The sequence below is a fragment of the Equus quagga genome, chromosome 14 (assembly GCF_021613505.1).
Source record: "Equus quagga isolate Etosha38 chromosome 14, UCLA_HA_Equagga_1.0, whole genome shotgun sequence".
In the NCBI taxonomy this organism is placed as follows: Eukaryota; Metazoa; Chordata; class Mammalia; order Perissodactyla; family Equidae; genus Equus; species Equus quagga.
Window position 1 is genome coordinate 24,501,019 of NC_060280.1, and position 21,683 is coordinate 24,522,701.

The 21,683-nt window shown below is 38.1% G+C and overlaps 2 protein-coding genes across 2 annotated transcripts; both read right to left on the minus strand.

Annotated features, from left to right (window-relative positions):
- Window positions 1-6,082: 6,082 nt before the first annotated feature.
- On the minus strand, window positions 6,083-7,036 carry LOC124251954 (olfactory receptor 51J1). Its single transcript, XM_046684961.1, has one exon. It carries the CDS (start codon window positions 7,034-7,036, stop codon window positions 6,083-6,085), a length of 954 nt encoding a protein of 317 aa, XP_046540917.1.
- An 11,222-nt stretch (window positions 7,037-18,258) lies between these two features.
- LOC124251729 (olfactory receptor 51I1-like) lies at window positions 18,259-19,167 on the minus strand. Its single transcript, XM_046684553.1, has one exon. It carries the CDS (start codon window positions 19,165-19,167, stop codon window positions 18,259-18,261), a length of 909 nt encoding a protein of 302 aa, XP_046540509.1.
- Window positions 19,168-21,683: the final 2,516 nt, after the last annotated feature.

Below are 21,683 nucleotides of genomic sequence, written 5' to 3' on the forward strand. Positions count from 1 at the left end.
AACTTCAGGTGTTAACAATAATGCAAGTACAAACCCATAGTGACATATAATGGGTGAAGAAACAATAACATGAGAAAGTTTTAAAAAATGGAATAAAGAAAGCATACAGATGAGTGGTAACTAATTTTGCAGAGCAAGGAGATATGGAACCTGATTGACTGCAGAGCAACAGTGAACAGGAAGCCCTGCAATTCCACTAACTTAGAACTTTTTATGAACTTGAGGCATTTGGAACTCAGGAAGCCCCGATGTATAGGACTCTAAACTGGAGATTTCGTGAAAATCAATGTGAGGATAAGTTAGAAACAAAGATTCGCCCCTCCTCCCCACATAGACAGATGATTATTACACTCTAAAAATGCCAGATTCCATTTTTATATACATTTTTATTGGGATATAATATTTATAGATAAAATACCCACTTTATAACTGTACAGCTGAATGATTACCTCAAAATGAATAGATCCTGTGTCCCAATGCGGATCAAGAAATAAAACATTACTAGACCCCAGTGATCAATTTTGTAGGAGTCCCACATGCACTTGAAAAGAATGTGTAGTATGTAGTTGCTGATTTCTTCTTCTTTAATTGTTAACTAGATCAAAGTTTTAAATACTGTTTTTCAAATCTTTTAAATCTGTTTTATTTTTGTTTTTTGGCTTACTTATTATGTCAGTTACTATGAAAAGTACAATAAAATCTACTACTATGACTATGCATTTATCTACTTATTTTGTGGTTCTGACAACTTTTACTCTATATATTTTGTTCTGTGTTTAAAATTTAGAAATTTTTTATCCATCTTGCATATTTTTATTATGTAACGTCCCTCTTTGTCGCTAGTAATGCTTTTGCTTCGAAGCTTACTTTATCTGATTTTAGCATAGCTATTCCTGGTTTCTTTTAGTTGGTGACTACATGGAATATCTGTTTAAACATCTTTACTTAAAATGTTTCTGTGCCCTTATATGCCTTATATGTTTCATTCTATATGTCAATATTTGGCGCTTTTTTTTTTTGGTGAGGAAGATTGGACCTGAGCTAAACATCTGTGCCAATCTTCCTCTATTTTGTATTTGGGACGCCACCATAGCATGGCTTGATGAGCAGTGTGTAAGTCCACGGCCTGGATCCAAACCCTTGAACCCAGGGCTGCCAAAGCAGAGCATGCAAACTTAACCGGTATGCCACCAAGTTGGCCCCACAATATTTGGCATTTAGTTTGAGTATTATCCATTTATTTTTAATAAATTAAATGATTTGAATGCATTTAAATTTGCCATCTTACTATTTTTTAAAATGTGTCATACTCTTTTCTCATATCTTGCTTTATTTTAGATTTACTATGTTCCAATCCCCCCAAATTCGTATGTTGAAGCCCTAACTCCCAATGTGACGGTATTGGGAAGTGGGTCTTTTGGGAGGTAACTAGGTTTAGATGAGGTCATGAGGGTGAGACCCCTGTTATGGGGTTACTGTCCTTATGAAAAGTGGCGTAGAGATGAGAGTTCTCTCTCCACCATGTGAGCATGAAGGGAGAAGGTGGCTATGTGGGAGCCTTTTAGTGATCTGTATTTTACTTTAGGTAATTTAAGAATACGAAACATTGTATTTTTTTCATACTGTTGATCTTTATGTGTATTTGCCCAGGTATTGTTCTTTATTGCTTCTTGCAGCCCAATACTCTATTGAATGAATGACCTTTAAATTACCTTTAGTGATGTATTTTCTCTGTTTGTCTGTATTTTTGAATGATATAATTTCTGTGTATCGAACACTTGCTGGCATTTATTTTCTTTCAGAAGTTGGTGACATCACTCCATTGTCTTTTTTTTTTCCATTATTTTTTGTTAGGACATCAGAAAAAGAGCTATTACTCTTTTTATTGAAAAATCAATGGATTGATGGTAATACCCTTTTTCCTCTAATTTTAACATGTTCTGTTTAATTTTTCCTTTTCAGCTGTATGACTTTGAAGTGCCTAGGAGTTTGTTTTGTTTTGTTTTATATTGATCCTCCTTGTAGTCTATTGTGTTTCTTGAATATTTGGCTTACGCTTTATGTCAGTTTTGGAAAATATTTATGTTATTACATTCAAATATTGCTTTTTGCTCCAGGACACTCTCCTTCTGGATCTCCAGATACATGTATATTTGACCTTTCCAGCTCATGTCATGTATTCTTTAAGATTTTTATTCATGTTTTAATTTACTTATTTATTTATCCATCTGTCTATCTATTTATTTATTATGCTTTATCCTTTCACCTCTCTAGATACCCAAAATTATCTATAGTCTGGATATAACCAAAGTTATTTTTCAAATACTTTGATTCTTTCTTCAATTGTGCCTAATATGATTAAACCCACCCATTTAGTCTTTAATTTCAGTAATTTTTTAGTATCTCCATTTTGTTTTTAATAGTTTCAAATTTGTTGCTTAAATTCTATACTTTGCGATGTAAATTTTGGCTATATTAATTAAAATTATTATTATTACTATTTATTTATTTTTTGCTGAGGAAGATTAGCCCTGAGCTAACATCTGTGCAATTTTCCTCTACTTTATATGTGGGTCGCTGCCAGCCCATGGCTGACAAGTGTTGTAGGTCCACGCCCAGGGTCTGAATCCATTAACCTGGGTCACCAAAGCAGAATGCACTGAACTTAACCACTATGCCATGGGACCGGCCCCTCTAAATTATTATTCTTATTTTTTTGAGGAAGATTAGCTCTGAACTAACTACTGCCAATCCTCCTCTTTTTGTTGAGTTTTGTTCAATTCTTATATTTTGCATTCCTGGTTAGATTTTAACGAATGTCATGAGAAATTATGAGGATGATTCAAGATCCTTGCTAATATTTTCCTGCAGAAATTATTTCATTTTACTTCTGATTAGAGTGACCAACCATGTTAATTTGTGGCTGAGGGGTCTCCCAGGGTGTAGTATTTTCTGAGATAAAGCTAAGAAAGTCTGGAAAAACTGGGGTGGTTGATCCCCCTAATTCTTACAGACAGAGTTGGAAAATTAGGTAGTGAGTTGATTTTAAAAATCTATGTTAGGCTAGTGTATTTCTAATTTTCCCTTACTCCAAGGTGTAAGTTTTCTGAAATCCAAATAAATGCCTAGGTATTTACCAGTCCCCATCATCCAAGGGGATCCCTGTGGTCCAGTTTTTGTCCCTCTATACTCCAGCCCCTTGAGAATGCTATAAGCTCTTCTCAATTTGTCAGCTATTTCTTTTGAAGTAACAAATCGCTTAAGGGGAAAAATGGCACCAAATATCAGGCTCACTTCTCTATGCTTTCTTTGTCTTTGGAGTCTTGGCCTTTGCATCCTCATTGCATTGGATGCTCGCTGAAGTCATTTACAAAATATTTCTCTAACTTTTCTAATTCTTCTTGGTAGGAGGACTGGTCTGAAACAAAATAATATTCCTTTGATTAATATGGAAATGCCTATAACATTTCATGCATTTTTCTCGTGTTTTAAATCATAATGTACTTTATTAGTATAATGATGGATCTGAATATAATGATGTATCATTTTGTCCTTTTGAGGATATAAAAGATCAAGGTAGGTCCGGCCCTGTGGCTGAGAGGTTAAGTTCATGCACCCTGCTGCAGCAGCCCAGAGTTTTGTTGGTTCGGATTCTGGGCGTGGACATGACACCGCTCGTCAGGCCACGGTAAGGCAGCATCACACATGCCACAACTAGAAGGACCTGCAACTAACACATACAAAAATGTATCGGGGGGGGGGGTCGGAGAGATAAAGCAGAAAAAAAAAGGTAGGTTCAAAAGGTCTAAATTATAAGTTAGGATAGTAAATATAATGACAGAAAAAGAGCCAAACCTGATGGTTTTCCTTAGAGTCATATTGGATTCCGCTTATTATTCAATTTCATAGACACAGAGACTTCTTTTCACTGTGTGGTTTTCTAGGATTTTGTCTGATCTAGGGTCTATCTCTGAGATTGGACTTCATGAAATTAGAGTGATAAAGATGGGAAAGAATGAAGCTAGAAGGTGGCTCGTGTATGGAGTCCTTTCTAGGATGGAGCTAAAAGGTATCCATTAAATTAGCCATGAGCTGACAAACAGTACATTTATAATCTCAATGTCTTGGTGCCCTTAAGTATAGGAGTAAACATATTTAGGAAGCCTGAAGATTTACCATGCAATCTTAGACAGAAAATGAAAGTTGGTACCTAAGATTCTCATTTTATTTCAAGCCACCTGACAACCTGGTCCCATCATTTCTTCTTGTACTTATCTAGCTATAGGATGTCCTTCTGCAGACATTCTAAGATATCCCTTCTTGTCCTCTCCTCTCAAGGAATCACCACTGTCTCATTCCCCTGGTCATCTATGGGATGGCCCTTCCTGTGGGTTTACCTACTTGGTTTCACTTGATATTTCTAAGTTTTCTGCAAAGTTCTTTCAACTCTCATTGGGCTATAAATCTAGGGTATACTTATAGGTAACTTAAGATCCCTAGTTCTTAATAGGGCACCTGGAAACCTGGAGGTAGAGTCATGGAATTAACTTTTACAAAAGATCTCTTGCTGCTTTGGCATCTCTACAAAGCACAAGGCAAGCAAACAATTTAAAATTTTTTAAAAATCACATTCAAGAGCTTTACTTATGTAGGAGAGTGTTATAAGGTTTGTTTTAAATTGGTTCTGGGGCTGGCCCCGTGGCTGAGTGGCTAAGTTCGTGTGCTCCACTTCAGTGTCCCAGGGTCTTACCAGTTCGGATCCTGAGTGCGGACATGGCACTGCTCAACAGGCCATGCTGAGGTGGCATCCCACATAACACAACCAGAAGGACCTACATGTAGAATATACAACTTTGTACTGGGGGGCTTTAGGGAGAAGATGAAGAAGGAAAAATAAAAGGCGATTGGCAACAGATGTTAGCACAGCTACCAATCTTTATTAAAAAAAAGAATAAATTGATTCTAAGCATCACTCCAGGAAGTACAATGTAAAGCAGAGACAAAGATAGAACAAAAACTATTTTTAAGCTCCTTGAAAGAAGAGACCTTGTCTCTTTTGTCACCACTTTATCTCCAGGGCCTAGATTTGTGCTTGATCCATTGATTGTACCCAGTTAATGCTACTTGATTGACCACTAAGAGAATACAAGGAGCTGCAGTTCTTGCCTACTTGACAGTATAGTTTAGGAGTTAACAGCTTAGACTCTGCAGTTTGACCCAATTGGATTCCAATGCTAGCTCTTGGATGTATAGTTTTGAGCAAGATGCTTACTATATCTGAGCACCAGTTTTTTATCTGAAAAATAATAAGGATTGCATTAATCCTACCTCATAGAGCTGTTGTGGGAAGTGATTGAAATAATAAATATAAAGTACTTAGTATACATTTGCTTTTTGAAAGTCTTGGTTCCTTTCCTTGGAATTATAAATGTAAAATTTTTACGTTATTTTAAATGTCTGAAAAGGAATATCTATCACACAGAAAATATTAATGTCCACAAAGGAAATGCTTGTTTTTTTGAAAATTTCTGCATGTTGGGTGGGAGATCTTTAGAATTTTGCAAAATGAACAATATTTGTAATCTTTGGGACTCCCAACATGGGCCCTCGAGGAGGCTGAGTGAATACCACATCAGAGCTGGTACTGGAAGCCTCCTTTGAGCTAGCTAGTGTGTCCTCCTGCTATTGAGGTACCAACAACTCAGGAGAAGGTAATTCATTTTACTTCCACTTCCCCTAGAATGGAGGCTCAATAGATTTCTCAGGACACCTGTCAACTCCTGATTACCTTTCCATATGGAAAGTGCTATGTTTTCATCAACAATTCTTCCTGCATTTCGACTCCAGCTATGTAAAGTAATGGAAAACCTCATGTCACACAGCATGTTTTAAAATAACTTGAATTCTTTACAGTGTTGTCGTGCATAATCCATCCTCACTTGTACCCCGACTCCAGTTCACTGCCAAATTACAGAGAACTTCCTATTAAATAACAAATTTTAAGATAACATCATTTCCATTACATGCAAGCTAGGACCACCTGTGATTATAGAAAAATATCCCTTCCTACTTTGTCCTTTGTCTAAACTCTGGTTCTTTTCTCTGACAGTATTCGGGCAATGCCATGACGGATCTCCTTGGTCTTAATGCTGTAGACAATAGGGTTGACAAGAGGTGAAAAGAAAAGGTATGCACTGGCCATCATAGCACGCAACAAAGGGGACACATGGTGTCCAAAGCGGTGCACCAGAGATAAGCCAATCATAGGCACATAGTAAGTGAGCACAGCACAGATATGTGAGCCACATGTGTTGAGCGCCTTCTTTCGCCCCTGCCCAGTGGCGATATGCAATACAGTGTGGAGAATGCACCCATAGGATATCACAATGAGTAGGGAATCCAGCCCAAAAGTGGAGGTAACAATGAAAAGCCCATAGATATTGTTGATAGAAATGTCCTCACAAGGTAGATGGATAAGGTTGGGGTGGAGGCAATAAGAATGGGAGAGGGCATTATGGCCACAGAAGGGCAGGCGCCTTAGGAGCATGGGCAATGGGGCCATGAGCATAATGCTTTTCAATCCAATGATAACTCCTGTGCCAAGGATACGGGGCAAGGTTAGGATGGCTGTATAGCGCAGTGGGCTGTAGATGGCCACAAATCGGTCCACAGACATGGCCAGCAACACAGCTGATTCCATAATGGAGAAAGAATGGATAGAGAACATCTGAAGAAGGCATGCATCAAAACTAATTTCATTGGTGCCAAAAAGAAAGATGCCTAGCACTGTAGGCAGAGTGGATGCAGAGACACCAACCTCAGCCAGTGCCAACATGGCAAGAAAGAGGTACATGGGCTGGTGTAGGGCAGCATCTGTTCTGACGACATGAAGAATGGTGCCATTCCCAAGGAAGATGATAATGTACATCAAACAGAAAGGGATGGATATCCAGATGTGCTCTGCCTCCAGGCCTGGGATGCCAACCAGAATGAACATTGTAGGTAAGAATTCCAAAGAGCTATTAGAGTGCTTCATGTTGAAGCCTCATCCCACGGAATCAGTGCTCCCCTGAAAATTAGAAACAAACTAGGTTAATGTCATTTTAATGGAGAAAGATCCCTGGACACTGAGGAAGGGGGAGAAGAAAACAAAGCTCATAGATTCAGATGGCCAAAGGTCTCCTGCCTGAAAATTGACAAAGGATCACCATCAGGAAATTCCCAGTATTAAGGAGGTTACAGTCTCCATCAAAGTAAAGTTCAAGACTAATAGAAAATTATCCCTCTAAATTGCAGTTCACCTTGGATCTGCTAAGGAAAAAAATGGCTGCCTTGTCTTGGTATGGAGATGCCTGACTCTAGAAAGCCTCTGGGGAGACAAGCACGTGTACGCAATGTCAGCATAAGATATTAACTAATGTCAGAAATAGGTGAACAGAGATGATATTGGTAAATATATAGATATAAGGCAAAGAGTACACCATACAAAAACAACTAAAAATACATGATGAGTGAATATAGATATATGAATAATCGAAGTCCAAAGCAAGGCTGAGAGGTGATTAGAGCCTAGAGCCTAGAGCAAGTGACTGGAAAATTAAACTAGAAAAGAATGGAGCTTAGACCCACACTGGGTTTGGATGTTCTGGGCTTTGAAAAGACTAGGAAGCAACTGGAAAGATTATGTGTAAAGGACAGAATGAGGCAGGAACCAAGGTTGGTGGATTTGTATGCAGACTTTAAGGCTCATGAAAATATTCTGTCATGATGATATTCACAATCTCTTGACTCTCAGTTCCTGAAAACAACCTACCTGATCCACTGGGACTTCTTTCTGATTCAGACACACCTCTGAATATACTGCAACAACATGGGACCATAGACAAACTTTTAAGGAAGGTTTTCCTGAACAGGAAAGGAAGGCAACAGAGGGTAGCAGAAAACCATCTCCCTAAATTGGGTGTGTTTTAAGCTGAGCACTGTCTGGGCCAGCACAGGAGTAACAATAGAATCCTGGACTGACAGGGTAGGAAGGATCTCTACAGGTATTTTTAAACTCATTCACCCAAACACACACACACACACACACACACACACACACACACACATCTGCTCATATACTTGCACATGCACATATTTCCACCCTTGCTGAAGTCTCGTCAGCATCTTCTGTGATGCGACCTCTCTATTCAGCCAGTGCTGAACTTACAGGGAATTCGCTATTACATGTTGATTATTATTAAGTTCTTCTTTGCAGGTTAAGGAGATACTCATTCAAAAACTGCCCTGATTAGAAATAAATATATCAATGGGTGAATCACAATTCATTAGCTTACAATGATGATGGAGTCAACTACTACTAGTTATATAATATTTTATGAGAGAAGGGCATACAGACAGAGCTAACTTCATACAGATTCCATTAGACAACTGGATTTATAACAAGTTTTTAAATAAGAAAGGGGCAAAGCTAGCTTTCTTTTCAGAATCAAAAAGCCGAACAAATGTGAAAATTATGGCACTTAACTTTCACAAATTTGAGCCTCCACCAATCAGGCCACCAGGCTTTACATTTCTAACAGTCCTTTTACATACACTGCATCTGCTCTATCTTACTTCAAGTTTTATCTTCATTCCCAATTATGCCGATTGCATTGTTACTCAAAAAGAAAAAGTCTTCCCAGTTATTGTCAGAAACGATTTGGCTTACTCCCTCCACTACTCAGCAAACTACAGAGAGGATGCCCATCTGTAACCAATCATCGCTTCTTTATGCCGTGCACCATACAAGACCCTGGCCCTACTCAAACAAATCTCTGCAACTTTCAATCACAGGTCAAAGAACACATCTTCTCCCACAAATGTTCAAATACAGTCATCACATGCATTGGAGTCCTCTCTCTAATCTGGTTCAATTATGTTACATGCTACAAAAGAAAAGTTCAGGATACAACGGGAGGAATCTACATGGAAAAACTTAATTTATTCCTAAAAATCAGGAAAATCATTCCTTGGAAAGTGATATTTCAACTGAGACCTGAGGAATTAGTAGAATTTTTCCAAGCTAAATTGAGAAGTTGGGTGTAGACTCATGCAGAAAACAATTACCATGGAAATGGGTATGTAAGATTACACTTTGACAGGAACTAAAAAAAAACATGGAGAAAGCGAAAATTGTCTATGGATATTAAAATTGATTTTTTCATAATTTTTCCTATCATGTTTTCATGATAGGAAAAATTGAAAAAAAAAGAAAAAGAGAAAGGCTATAGCCTGCCTAAATACAACATCCCTGTGTACCTATTATAGTCTGATGGAGTTTACCTCAGCAAATATTTGCTTAGGAAAAACCTTGTTTTGGAAGCAGTGCTAACATTTAGGGTAGAGAAATTCAGGGACAAATTATGACCTCAAAAAATGTTCACACACGTCACAACTTGCCATGGCTGAGGGACTTGGAGGACGCTTCTGTTCCTCATTTGTTATGGGGAACATATGTGTTCGTCTCACCTCCCAAAGCCCAACATCTTTCTTAACTCTTTAAATGGACCGAATATTGGTTTGCCTTTGGGTTGAGCAGCTGTTCCTCCTGTGTTTGTCCTCACCACACCCTTGATCTTATTGCACCCTGGTTCTTGCCTAAACCACCCCCGATGGCCTAATATCTGAAGGGACAAATCTTGAGGGATACTTGAAATTCGCTTCTCCCCTCCCTGTTATCAGCAATCTCTCTACCTCTCCATGCTCTTTTCTGTTTTTTGATTTTTTTTCTGTTTTTCTTTTTTTTTTGCTTTTTTACATCCTTCCCATCTTCAACTTCCAAAGTCTCCCCAGTCAATCAGGGCTCAGGGCTCCTTCACAATGATCTAAACGGCAATCATTCCCCTGAGTTTAGGGCTTGTATTTCAAAAACATTTCACATTGAGAAAGGAAAAAAATGGACTATTTAGTTTCTATCACACTGTAATAAGACACAAAAAATCAGTAGAAAGAAGAGAATGTGACACAGTATATACTATATCTCTGGAAGTGGATGGAATTGGAGGCGAATGCTATGTGCAGTATAACTGTGCCTACTTGAGCTTTGTGAAGTTCTCTTTCATTATTTTTAAAGATGGAGATGCTAATACCTGCCTCAGTGAGTGACTCTGAATATTTAACATGAGCCTTTAGCAACCAGTGAAAACCAGTATCCCCCTACTCCCTCTGTCTCCTCTCTCAGGCATTCTCAGAAGGGATCATTCAAATTCAGATTGTCCTCAAATTTGTATTAGTAATGATCTTTCCTTGTCATTGCCTCACTGATACTCAGACCACAACTGTGAGGGAAACAAGGACACAAGGATTTTCCACATAAAAGATGAGCATAAAAACAACACAAATGCATTGCGTGACTAACTCAAGGTATTATGATGGCAAAAATATTTCTAGAATCCATGGCATTCGCTGATGTTTTCATTTTGTTCTTCACCTGCCATCATGTTTAGGAAAATCTTCTTTTCATTCCATCACACAGCTTCTGGAAGCTAGGATTGTGACTATTGACTAGGGAAAAATCTAGAGGGCTAATTGTGGGGTAGAGTTGGGACTCCTTTGAAAGCTGCTTCAGGAGTCAGAGCTGGGAGATCATGGGCTTGAGCACTCACCACAAGCAGAACTAACCTCTGAGCATCAAGTGAGACTGTGGAAGCTCACTTCAGCATGTCCCTGCCTTCTTGGCATTAACATCTTCTTGGTCCTGGGACTGGAATGCTGCCTCTCTCTTTGTAACCTGATCAACTCCAGGAAGTGAAGGAATAGAGGGGGACTGAGAGTCTCTGATGAACAATTACCCAGGTAATTACATCACCCCTTCTCAATGTCCAGGGACCTGCAAGGAAAAGAAGCAAGGGTATAGGGTCAGTATCTCTGTGTAATGAGTGCAATAATAGTATGTACCTTCTATGAGAATGAAAAAATTGATATATACGAATTGCTTAGAAAAGTGTCTGGTTCATAAAAAATGCACTAGAATGGTTAGCAAATACTGTAACTATTATAGGACAGTTGCTTCCTGGAGAAATAATATATTAATCCACTATGGGCATCAACTATCACTTTTATAAAATTGCATTTAAGAAGTAGTGAGCAGGGCACAGAATTGTTAGTATCCAGAGAACATCAAGAGTGTTTAATACCAGGAGATGACAGAATCCAAGGGGTTAAACTATTCTAAGAGAAGTTTAAAGATTGAATTGGAAGCAGAGGAGGGGGAGACTGATCAGAAGGTATGATGAGTAAGGCTTTGAAGCATAAGGTGACTAGAGAGATCTAGCAAAAAGTGAGCATTTACAGAACTCAATGTTAAAGAGAAATTAAAATTGCTACAACAAGCAGTTCTGATTATTTGTGGGTTACCATGTTGTTGGCTAATTTTCTGACCGATAAGAAAGAGAAAGAGAGAGAAAAAGAACACATTTGGCTTGAAAATCCACCATGATCCACTTATAGGACTTTTAAAAATTCTTTTGAAATATACTTTTTGTGCTGCTGGTTTAACAAGAAAGAAGAAAGCTTTGCATCATCAGTGAGGAGATGTTTTAAATGATAGGTTATGTGGGTAGATTGGATCCAGACATACGTGAAGCCAGCAATGAGCTGAGATACTTGAAGAGAATGGAGGGATTAAGTGAGACATGGCCTTAATACACTCAGATAAATCTAGTGTGAATAAGACAACTTCACCAGAATTGAAGATCAGAAGCTGTGACGTAAGCTCATTGAATGGATGATGCATATGGACGCTGAGCTGAATTTGGGATGTTGGTATATTTTTCCCTGGATGTCAGTGACAGTTTCAAACATTTAGCAAAAATATGCAAATAAAGGAGATCATCATTTTCCATTATAAACTGAGATTATATTCTGGGAGACCTTTGGTCAAACTTTGCTTTGTTAATTTTCAATACCCTTAACATACGTTATGCATTTAATGATCTTCTCTCTCTTTCAACAAATATATGAAAATTAGAGTTTGTGTTTCTTATCTATTGTTCTCAAGTAAGTTGAACCAAGGATACCTCACACCTTTCTCAGAAAGACGCAGTTCACATTGCAACTAATGGAACAGTAAATATTTACAATCTTTCCATGAGAAATAGTTGCCCAGAAACTTTTTTTCAGCTCTGCAGCTCTTGCTGAGGCGAATATACATTATATGGGGATATTGAGATGCAATCGTGTTTTAAAAAACAAAGGATATACTTTTTTGCTACTGAAAAATCTGGAAGTTTATAATTTGTATTTCAAATAAGACTAGGAATATTGGAACAGCAAACATTGTATACTTTTGGAATTCTACGTCACGTGAGGTTTTTCCATAACAAATGGAAGCTAGCAAAATCCCAATATCCCATATACGGAAACACACACTACGCTTATTTTAGTTTATCGCAAATGCATTTGCATTGTGTGTACAACTTAATTTTACATAAATTTTATGCATTTGAAGATAATCATTTAGCTATGCATTATCTTTCCTAGTTAGCCCAAATAAGTTATCTATCTATCTATCTTTAAGATATAAGCTTCTTCAGGGAAAAAACGCTGTTTAATTTTTCTTGTGTTTTTGAAATCCTTCAGTTTACTTTTTGACAACAATGAAAATGCCAGCAGTGGGACTATAGTGAGATATCTCATTTGTCTTAGAGAGGGAAATCAGTTCTTTCGTAAAGTTGGAACATTGAGCTTAACACGTGATAGGTCAAAGCAAAACAAAACTGAACTAAATTAAAACTAAAACAACAACAACAGAAAACAATTTAAAATAATCCACAATGTTAACATCTAGCTAAGTGATATTTGTGTTAGATTTAGTAGGTTATTCCTGCCCCTGAAGAATTTATGATTTCTTATTGTATTCTAGAACTTGTGTTAGTATATATTTCCCTCATTTTTTAAAACACTTTAACCATGTCTTGACAAGTCAGTAACATTTTTCATATGTGTTTCATATAATGTACAATATTTCTGAAAGGCCCACAAATTGGAGTTTGTTCTTGGAGGACAGGGGAACTTGCCCTTTCAAGCCAGGTCAATAAAATAACAAAGTTATCACATGGATATCACCACTGCCAATCACCTCTGCATCAGCTGAATTTTAAAGGAGGTTAGAATAGCTCATTTCCCTTGACAAATAAAAATGGCAAGTAATAGGATATTTTGGAGTATATGAGGAAGCCATTTTGTGTAAACCTAATTCGGCCTGACCTTGTCTTTCCAAAAGGGCCTGACCGAGGCCATTGAGCATGCCTTGTATATCTGCTTTAGTTATTCCCTATGGCAAGAGCAAAGGCCCTTGAGGTAAAGGTACAACTTCCCTCCCCCTCCCAACATTGGCATCTCCTTAAAGATTAAGCATCTTTCTTTAGGCTGGGAACCGATTGCAGCACTCATCTGTGACCACCTGGCCACCCCCGCAGCATTCACTGAGACAGCAGACCTATCTGCCATTTCCATCAATCACTGTGCTGACAGAGCAGCCTCGTGACTATTGTAAAAGGGACATTTCAATCATATGTGAAACATACTCTTTGAGGGTATATAACCACCCTGTATACTCCCACTTCTTTGGAGTGCTCTGTTCCTTTGTGGAAAGACACTCCCGGGTTATAATCCTCAGATTTAAGCTCAGAATAAACTCACCCAAATTTCATTTGTAGATTGGTTATGGATTATTTTCGTCGACACTCTCCTCTTTAATGCAGATGCTCAGAGGTGGGCCAAACTCTGTGTTTGTTGCTAAAAATTGAAGCATGTAATGTGGTGGAACATATAGAACTTTTATAAGTAGAGGACTGGAAATAATGTGATTTTGCAATTTTATTTACTAGATATTAAGTAGAGAATTGTGAGATAGGACAAAAACACCTATTTAAATGTTGTTTAGGGTTTCTGATATACGCAATTTTCTATCTATTAAAAATTATATTAGGGCCAGCCCAGTGGCATAGTGACTAAGTTCACGTGCTCTGCTTCAGCGGCCCAGGGTTTGCCAGTTCGGATTGCCTGCATGGACCTACATACAGCTTGTCAAACCATGCTGTGGCAGGTGTTCCACGTATAGAGGAATGTGGGCAGAGATGTCAGCTCAGGGTCAATCTTCCTCAGCAAAAAGAGTAGCATTGGCAGTGGATGTTAGCTCAGAGCTAATCTTCCTCAAAATAGACAAATAAATAAAATTAAATAAAAAAATTAAATTACACATTGGGCATAGCTTAGAGGGAAATCACCCCTGATTCTTGGCAAGCACAGAATTTAATGAATCCTGACTATTACCTAGTAAGTGTTTGTTTGGAACAGAGAAAATGCCTTTGGTTTTCATTCTAACTGGTATTATAGATATGTCTTGGAATGAGAAAAAGATCAAGGATACAAAGCCTGTGGGGGCTGGCCCGGTTGCGCAGTGGTTAAGTTCGCACTTTCTGCTTCTCTGCGGCCTTGGGTTCACTGGTTCGGAACCCGGGTGTGGACAGGGCACCGCTTGGCATGCCACGTATAAAGTAGAGGAAGATGGGCACGGATGTTAGATCAGGGCCAGGCTTCCTCAGCAAAAAGAGGAGGACTGGCAGTAGTTAGCTCAGGGCTAATCTTCCTCGGAAAAAAAGAAAAAAAAGGATAAAGAGCTTGTTTAAAGCCATTGGCTGGTTGGAAGATGAATAAAGAGGCTCAATTCCATAATCTCACTCATGACCACTTCTGAAAGCAACCACAAATCAAAGACAAAAAGTAATGCTAGACTCTTCTAGTGTCTAAATCAAAACCAATTTTAATAATGAGTTTGATAATGTTAGAAGACATTTCCCCTGTTTTGCATACCATTACAATAAAAAGGTTTTCTACATCTAACCCAAATATTCTTAGTATGACAGTTTTCTTATCTTTCATTTTCCAAGAAAAGAAAATTTTGATGTCATATAGAAAAATTTTCTTTCATAGTTAGAAACTAATTTTACCTAATTCTCAATCTTCAAGGTGAGTAATAAAAACATTTTAATAAATGTTGAATACAGGTATGTAATGTGTCTGAGAAATTCCAAGAATATAGAAAGCTTAAAGTATATAATAATACATGTATCAGATTCAGATTAGAATCATGAAGTGACCTAGTTCTTTATCTAATCAATAGATGAATTGTATTGAAAGAAAAATCACTTTGATTAGAAACAAAATCTAAGTACAGCTTGATGTAGTAAAAAATAATCCATATCTCTTTTTGTTGACCATTAATCTACACTAGCATTTTGGATTCACCTAGTTTGTGCAGAAGGGTAGGCTATTTAAAGGAGAAAGGGATTGGCCTCAGGGTATTAGCTATGCACATACATTGACCCAGCAAATCCCGTTAAATAAATCTATATATCCTAAAACCTCATGGGACCATGTCATCCCTTCTCCAGTGATACTTGATTTGTTTTTGAGGTGTTTAATGTTAATGATGCTGTTACTCTCTCCATTCAGGAAAAACTCAGCTCAGATTTCTATTCCATTCCACTTTCTCTTTTGCTCTAGTGCCTTCAATCTTTCATGTGAAGGAGGACCTTTTACTCTTACTTCTCCTCCATCTATGATAGCTTATAAATCAGCAATGATGACACAAAGCCATGCTCTAGTATAAATACCAAACTGGAATCACTACAGTCCAGAATGATCCAGGATGCCAGAACCCAACATCCTCTCTACTTTGATATCTCCTAACTCTTTTTTAGTGCCACCAAGCAAAACACTATTGCATCTCTCTTGAATTTTGATGCTTTAGGTACCGGGATGGATTGCAGATGGAGAAAGAAAAAAAGGCATAGACAATGGCAGCCTATAGGAGTAGAAACATTGGACTGGCTGTCCAAAGTAGTGCAACTGGAAGAAAATAATCATTGGCACTAAGTACAAGAGCACACAGACATGAAGAGGGCCTTCTGCCCTATCACCACAATGTTAAATATTGTTTCTAGTATTGTGCAAAAAAATCAGTATGTAGGAATCATCATGAGCAATGAGTCCAGCCTGTAGGTAGAGGTGATAACAAACAGTAGATAACAGATGCCAATGGAGAAGTACACATGGATACCTTCCATAAAGATGAGTCCAATCCCTAGATGAATGGTTCAGTTGAGATCTCCACAAATTTATTGGAGTAAGACCATTTTGCAAGACAGGTGTATGAATGAATACTTGAGACAAATTAGAGGTATATAATTATCATTGTTATGAGCCACTAATCAAAATTACATCTTCAGTGAAGAGGGTGGCACAGGAAGGTTGTAAGTTGTAGAAGGGAAAGACATAGTTTTTATTCCTACTGCTCTCTCTGAAGCTTCCTGTTCTGTTCAAGGAGGAACATGTATACACTACAAAATGCTAAACTGAGTTGCACTATGCCTGAGAAAGAGAGAAAAGAGCCGCAGTGTTAGCAGTCATCAGATTCCCTCCCACAAGGAGAGATACTATTGGGTGGGGCAGAGATGAAAGGGAGAACGATGACTTGGCAGAATTGATATATTTATGAAGGAAAAAAGTAGAATTATGAATAATATGGAGATATTCCCATGAAAAAAAGAAAGAAACTACGTGTATGAAAACTTGTAAAATAATAATTAAAAAAATAAGAGAAAGGGAATCTATATTCAAATCAACAGTATGTATTAGTCTTCACTGCATTTTGAGGCCAATTACCAAAGCATCTAAGGAGGAGGAATTTTAAATCATAGATAGATATAAGTGAATTCAAATTTATTTTCATGATCTACCGTCCCTTGTATAATGTGAACAACCTACCTTACAGGGTTGTGAAGATTCATAAAATATACTGAAAGGTTTATAACTTTGATAACAGCCTCACACATCCCCTTCCTATTTTGAAACTTCTTTCCCAAATGTAGTCTTATATTTCACATACTATATCTAAAAGATTATCGTAAATTTTCCATGTATGGTCAAGATTAAAACATGCATATATGTTTTCCCAAAAGTCTCCAAATGTCACTAGGAATGTTTAACTGAAGCACATGTATGGGACGGAGCATGAGTTTCGCATTAACACCATTAATGTTTTACTGAGAAGTTGAAGGGCTTAGTATTTGCCAGGAGCATATTCTTTTGGCTTTAGAATGAGAACCTGAAAAGGTCAGGCAGGGAAAAACATGCAGTCAACATAGAAACAGAGGGGAGAGAAAGAGTGAAGGATATACACAGTGTCATCAAATGGGGTTAATACACACAGAAGACAGGAGGTAAAATAAATATAGGAATCAAAGAAATATGTGTAGACCCATATTAATTCATTCAATAATTCATTTATGCATTTACCAAATATTTATTAAATAGCTAGAATATTCCAGACATTATAGGAGTCCCTGGGTGTATGTAGTAAGCAAAAGAGACAGTCCATGCCTTATGGACATAAAATGCACTGGGCTAGAGAGACAATAAAAAAATAAAACATATACAGATGATTACTTGATTACAAATGTGACATGTTTATGGGAGAAATGACAAGAAACAAAAGGTGCTGTTAATGCATAATAGAATGGGGGGGGCAGGGGACAACCAACCTTAACATCCTACTATGAAGGAGATAGGGACAATGTAAACCCAGGCCCCTACAAATCCAAGGAAAATAAGGCTCTCAATAAATTTTCCTCTCTCATGTTACCCCACTAACATTTATTCTGCAGTGACTTCAACTCAGTACAACTTCTGAAACCTCACACATCAAATTCTCCAACTGACTGAAGATATCCAGCTGACTGAACACCTGTTAATCTGGGTCAACTATTTACCTATTGGTGGCCAGTTAGTTTTTCCAGTTTTTTAAAATCTTATATCAAACATTGCTGAAATGAAAATTCTTACTCAAATTAAAGTCTCTTATTCACTTCTTATTCAAGTGACCATGAACAAGCATAAGAGTATAAATCTACAGAAGTGCTAAGAAGTGGAATTTCTGGGTTAAAGAGTATGTTCATTTTAAGTTGACACAAACAACAAAATAGCAGAAAAAACACTATACTATACTAATACAGATTACAGCATATAGTGTACGAAAATGTTTGTTCTCTACACATTCTGTAACATGCAGCATCATTAAGCCTTCTAATTTTGACCAAGTGATGAGCACTCCCTCCCTCCCAGACCACCTTTGGTGATATAACCACCTGGCTTGAGGGTAACCACTTCATTGGCCCTAATCTCCTTAATATTTTCTTTGAGGAAAGAGTTGGATTAGCCCCTGGCGAATCTGCTTGGTCTTAATGCTGTAATGATGGGATTGAGTACAGGAGGCACCAGAAGATAGACATTGGCCAGGAGTAGTCTGAGAGCAGGTGCAGCATGCTTCCTGAAGCGGTGCAACAGAGCGACACTAATCATGGGCACATAGTACACAAGCACTGCACAGATATGTGATACACATGTACTGAGGGCCTTCCACCGTCCCTCCCCAGAGGTAATGCTCAGCACTGTGTAGAGGATCAGCACGTATGAGATGATGATGAGCAGCGAGTCCAGCCCAAAAGTGGAAGTAACAATGCAGAGCCCCAGAATGCTGTTGGGATGAGTGTCCCCACAGGGCAGCTGGATTAGATCTGAGTGAAGACAATAGGAGTGGGAGAGGATGTTGTGGCCACAGAAGGGAAGACGCTTCAGGAGAAAGGGCAGTGGAAACATGAGCATCATACTCTTCAGTCCAAGTACAGCACCAGTGCCAGCAATACGAGAAAGGGTCAGGATGGTGGTATACCGCAGTGGATTGTAGATGGCCACAAAGCTGTCCACAGACATGGCCAGCAGAACTCCTGACTCAAGGATGGAAAATGAATGTATGGAGAACATTTGCAAAAGGCAAGCTTCAAAGCAGATCTCATTGGCACCGAAAAGGAAGATGCCCAGCACAGTGGGCAGTGTAGAAGCAGAGACACCAAGCTCTGCAAAGGCTAGCATAGCTAGGAATAGGTACATCGGCTGGTGCAGAGAGGTGTTTTTCTTGATCACTGTGAGGATCAGACTATTGCCCACAAGGGCCACAAGATATGTGAAGCAGAATGGGAAGATAAACCAAGAGTACAAGTCCTCTAGACCAGGGAGACCAGTCAGTAGAAAATATTTTGGGGTGAATTGGCTGCTGTTGAACATTTTCCTGAGTCTGGAGTCTGGGGAATTCAACCTAGGCAGGGACCAGGGATGCAAACTAGAGTGAGACACACAAAGATTATTGAAGACAGAGGGACCAACAAATTTCTCTGTATGGTACTATCTGCCGAAGTATGTCCTTCCTCCCGTGCATAACCACTTGCTTTTGGTCTTCAATGCTAAATAAAAATGTGGAGTCATGATTGCAGAAAAGTATACTCCAGAATAAGGAAATCTGGTAGAGTATTTTATCATTCATAATTCAAACTATCCCCATAGTGGTTTCACTAAGTATATTTGTTAGGAATTAAATGTTTCTCACATCCCTATAAAGAGATGGTATTGTGTGGTTTAAAGAAGATATCATTGCAAAGACATTGACATAAAGAAAGCAGTAATCTTTCAGACATTATACAATTCCCTTTTAGAGCATGTTGGGTTTTAATTTACTGATGAGGACAGGGATTAAGAACAAAAGTATTTCAATGTCAGTGTAGAATTGCTCAGTAGATAAAGATTCTAAATATCCATCCCTGCCAGTCCAAGCAGCATCAAAGAATGTTCTCCATTTGAAACATAGAATTATCTAGGTTTACCTGGAGAAAACATCCTTAAAATGGGCTCAGTTCTCCATGTTCATCCCACAACCTCCTGGATGATTACTTTGGTTTTTACACATGGTGGGAGAGAGTGTAGAAAAAAGTCTAGTTATAAAGGTTAATGAAAAGATGTATTTTGCCCAATGGAATTCCATCAATGGAAAGAATTATTCTACTCATTGAAAAATTCCTCTCCTGTTGTGAATACACACATTGCAATGTGATTAACCAATGCTTACTGTGTGTTTGGACACACGGACAAGAGACCTAGAGTATAGTGCCTTCAGATCATGTGTCTGAAACTGCAGAAATAATGACAATTTTAATCCACGATGGCCCACCTCAGTAGCGCTCATGCCTTCTGAAACCCTGCCTGGGAAGGCAACTGGTATCTGTTTACATTATCTAAGACAAATATATCTGTTAAGGTGAAAAGAAAAGACCTCTGCATACCAAGCAGATATATCTGTGATGGTTGGAAGATCAACCAAACTTCTGTGCTAGAAAAAAAAAAAAAATGAGAGAGGAAAAAATTGCTCTCTCACTTATCAGATATAGAAAATAGATCTGACCACCCCAACTGGAAACAAGCGAAACCAGAATGAGATAAGGGGGAATGTACTGGAGATGAGGAAGCTGGAGGTATTAAAAGATGTGATACAGTTGAATCTGCAGATATGATTTTAAACTCCTGATTTTTTCTTTCCAGTGGTCTATTCTGTGAACTTACTTTAAATCTGTAATATGAAGACAATCCCACATAGAATAAAAATTAAGAGGAGACAATATAATAATGTATATAAAAGAATTTTATAAACTATCAGTAATCACCAGTTATAAGAAAGGAACATTGGCCATTTCAGGAGACATTAGATCTTCAATGAAGACCTATGCCTTCTCACTGAGGGATAAACTTTAGTGATGACATAGGGGTGTCCCTTAACTAGGAACCACTTATGTTGCTGATACTCTGAGGTTGATCTCTTCTCTAATTAATATTTGGGGTATACTGTCCCTTTCAACTCAACCCTTCCTTGCCTCAATTTAGCATCTTATTAGCCTAAGTCATTTACTTCCTGTTTAAAGTGCTTGATGTTTCGATATATTTCTAGAAATTTCCTTGGATTATTTAGCACTATTCATTTATAATTGTATACCTTATTTATGGATCCCACATTTCATGTTACGTATTTTGGAATTTCAGAGCAGTTCGCATAAAAGGTAGGACTGCAGACCGTGGGGTCAGGTTTTCTCAGCTGGAATCCCGGCTCAGTCACTTTCTGTCTGGGTCTCCATTTCTCCACCTGTAAAGCAGACATAATCATAATACATAGCCCCATAGACTTGTTTTGAGGCTTGAACAAGTTAATGTGTAGGGAGCAGTTAGCCTACATTACATTTTCAATAATTGTTACTATTGGTGAAATAATAATGCTAATAATTATATCATCAATATAAATCAGGCATTGAATTTTTATATCTTTTTTCATTCGGATCATTCTCTCCCCATCCTTATGGATAATATTTATTTTTTAATTTATTTTGCAAATAAGCAAATTTCTTAATTGCCTAAAATTTTCCAGATTGAAGATATCAACGTTGTACGTTTATCCTGGTCTTATACTGCGTCACTACAAGTATCTGGAATATCTCTAGAAAATCATTTGACACTGCTTCCTGATCCTTCAAGGACACTGCATCTCACACAGATTAAAAGAGTCTGTTGCTTTCCACAAGCTCCTCTGAGTATTAAACACAAACAAGCAAAGAAACAAAAACATGTTTGCATGAGGAGTGAGCCACTGCATAGAACTGTCAGTACTGAGTATCACCTGCCATGTAAAAGGGAGCAGAAAAGTTGAGAGAGAATGTGCCTGGCCATGATGCAGGCTCCGGGGAGGGAAAAGTGGTCCAGGAGCC

Coding starts and splice junctions, on each gene's coding strand:
- LOC124251954 (XM_046684961.1), bottom strand. CDS start 7,036: ATGAAGCACTCTAATAGCTCTTTGGAATTCTTACCTACAATGTTCATT.
- LOC124251729 (XM_046684553.1), bottom strand. CDS start 19,167: ATGTTCAACAGCAGCCAATTCACCCCAAAATATTTTCTACTGACTGGT.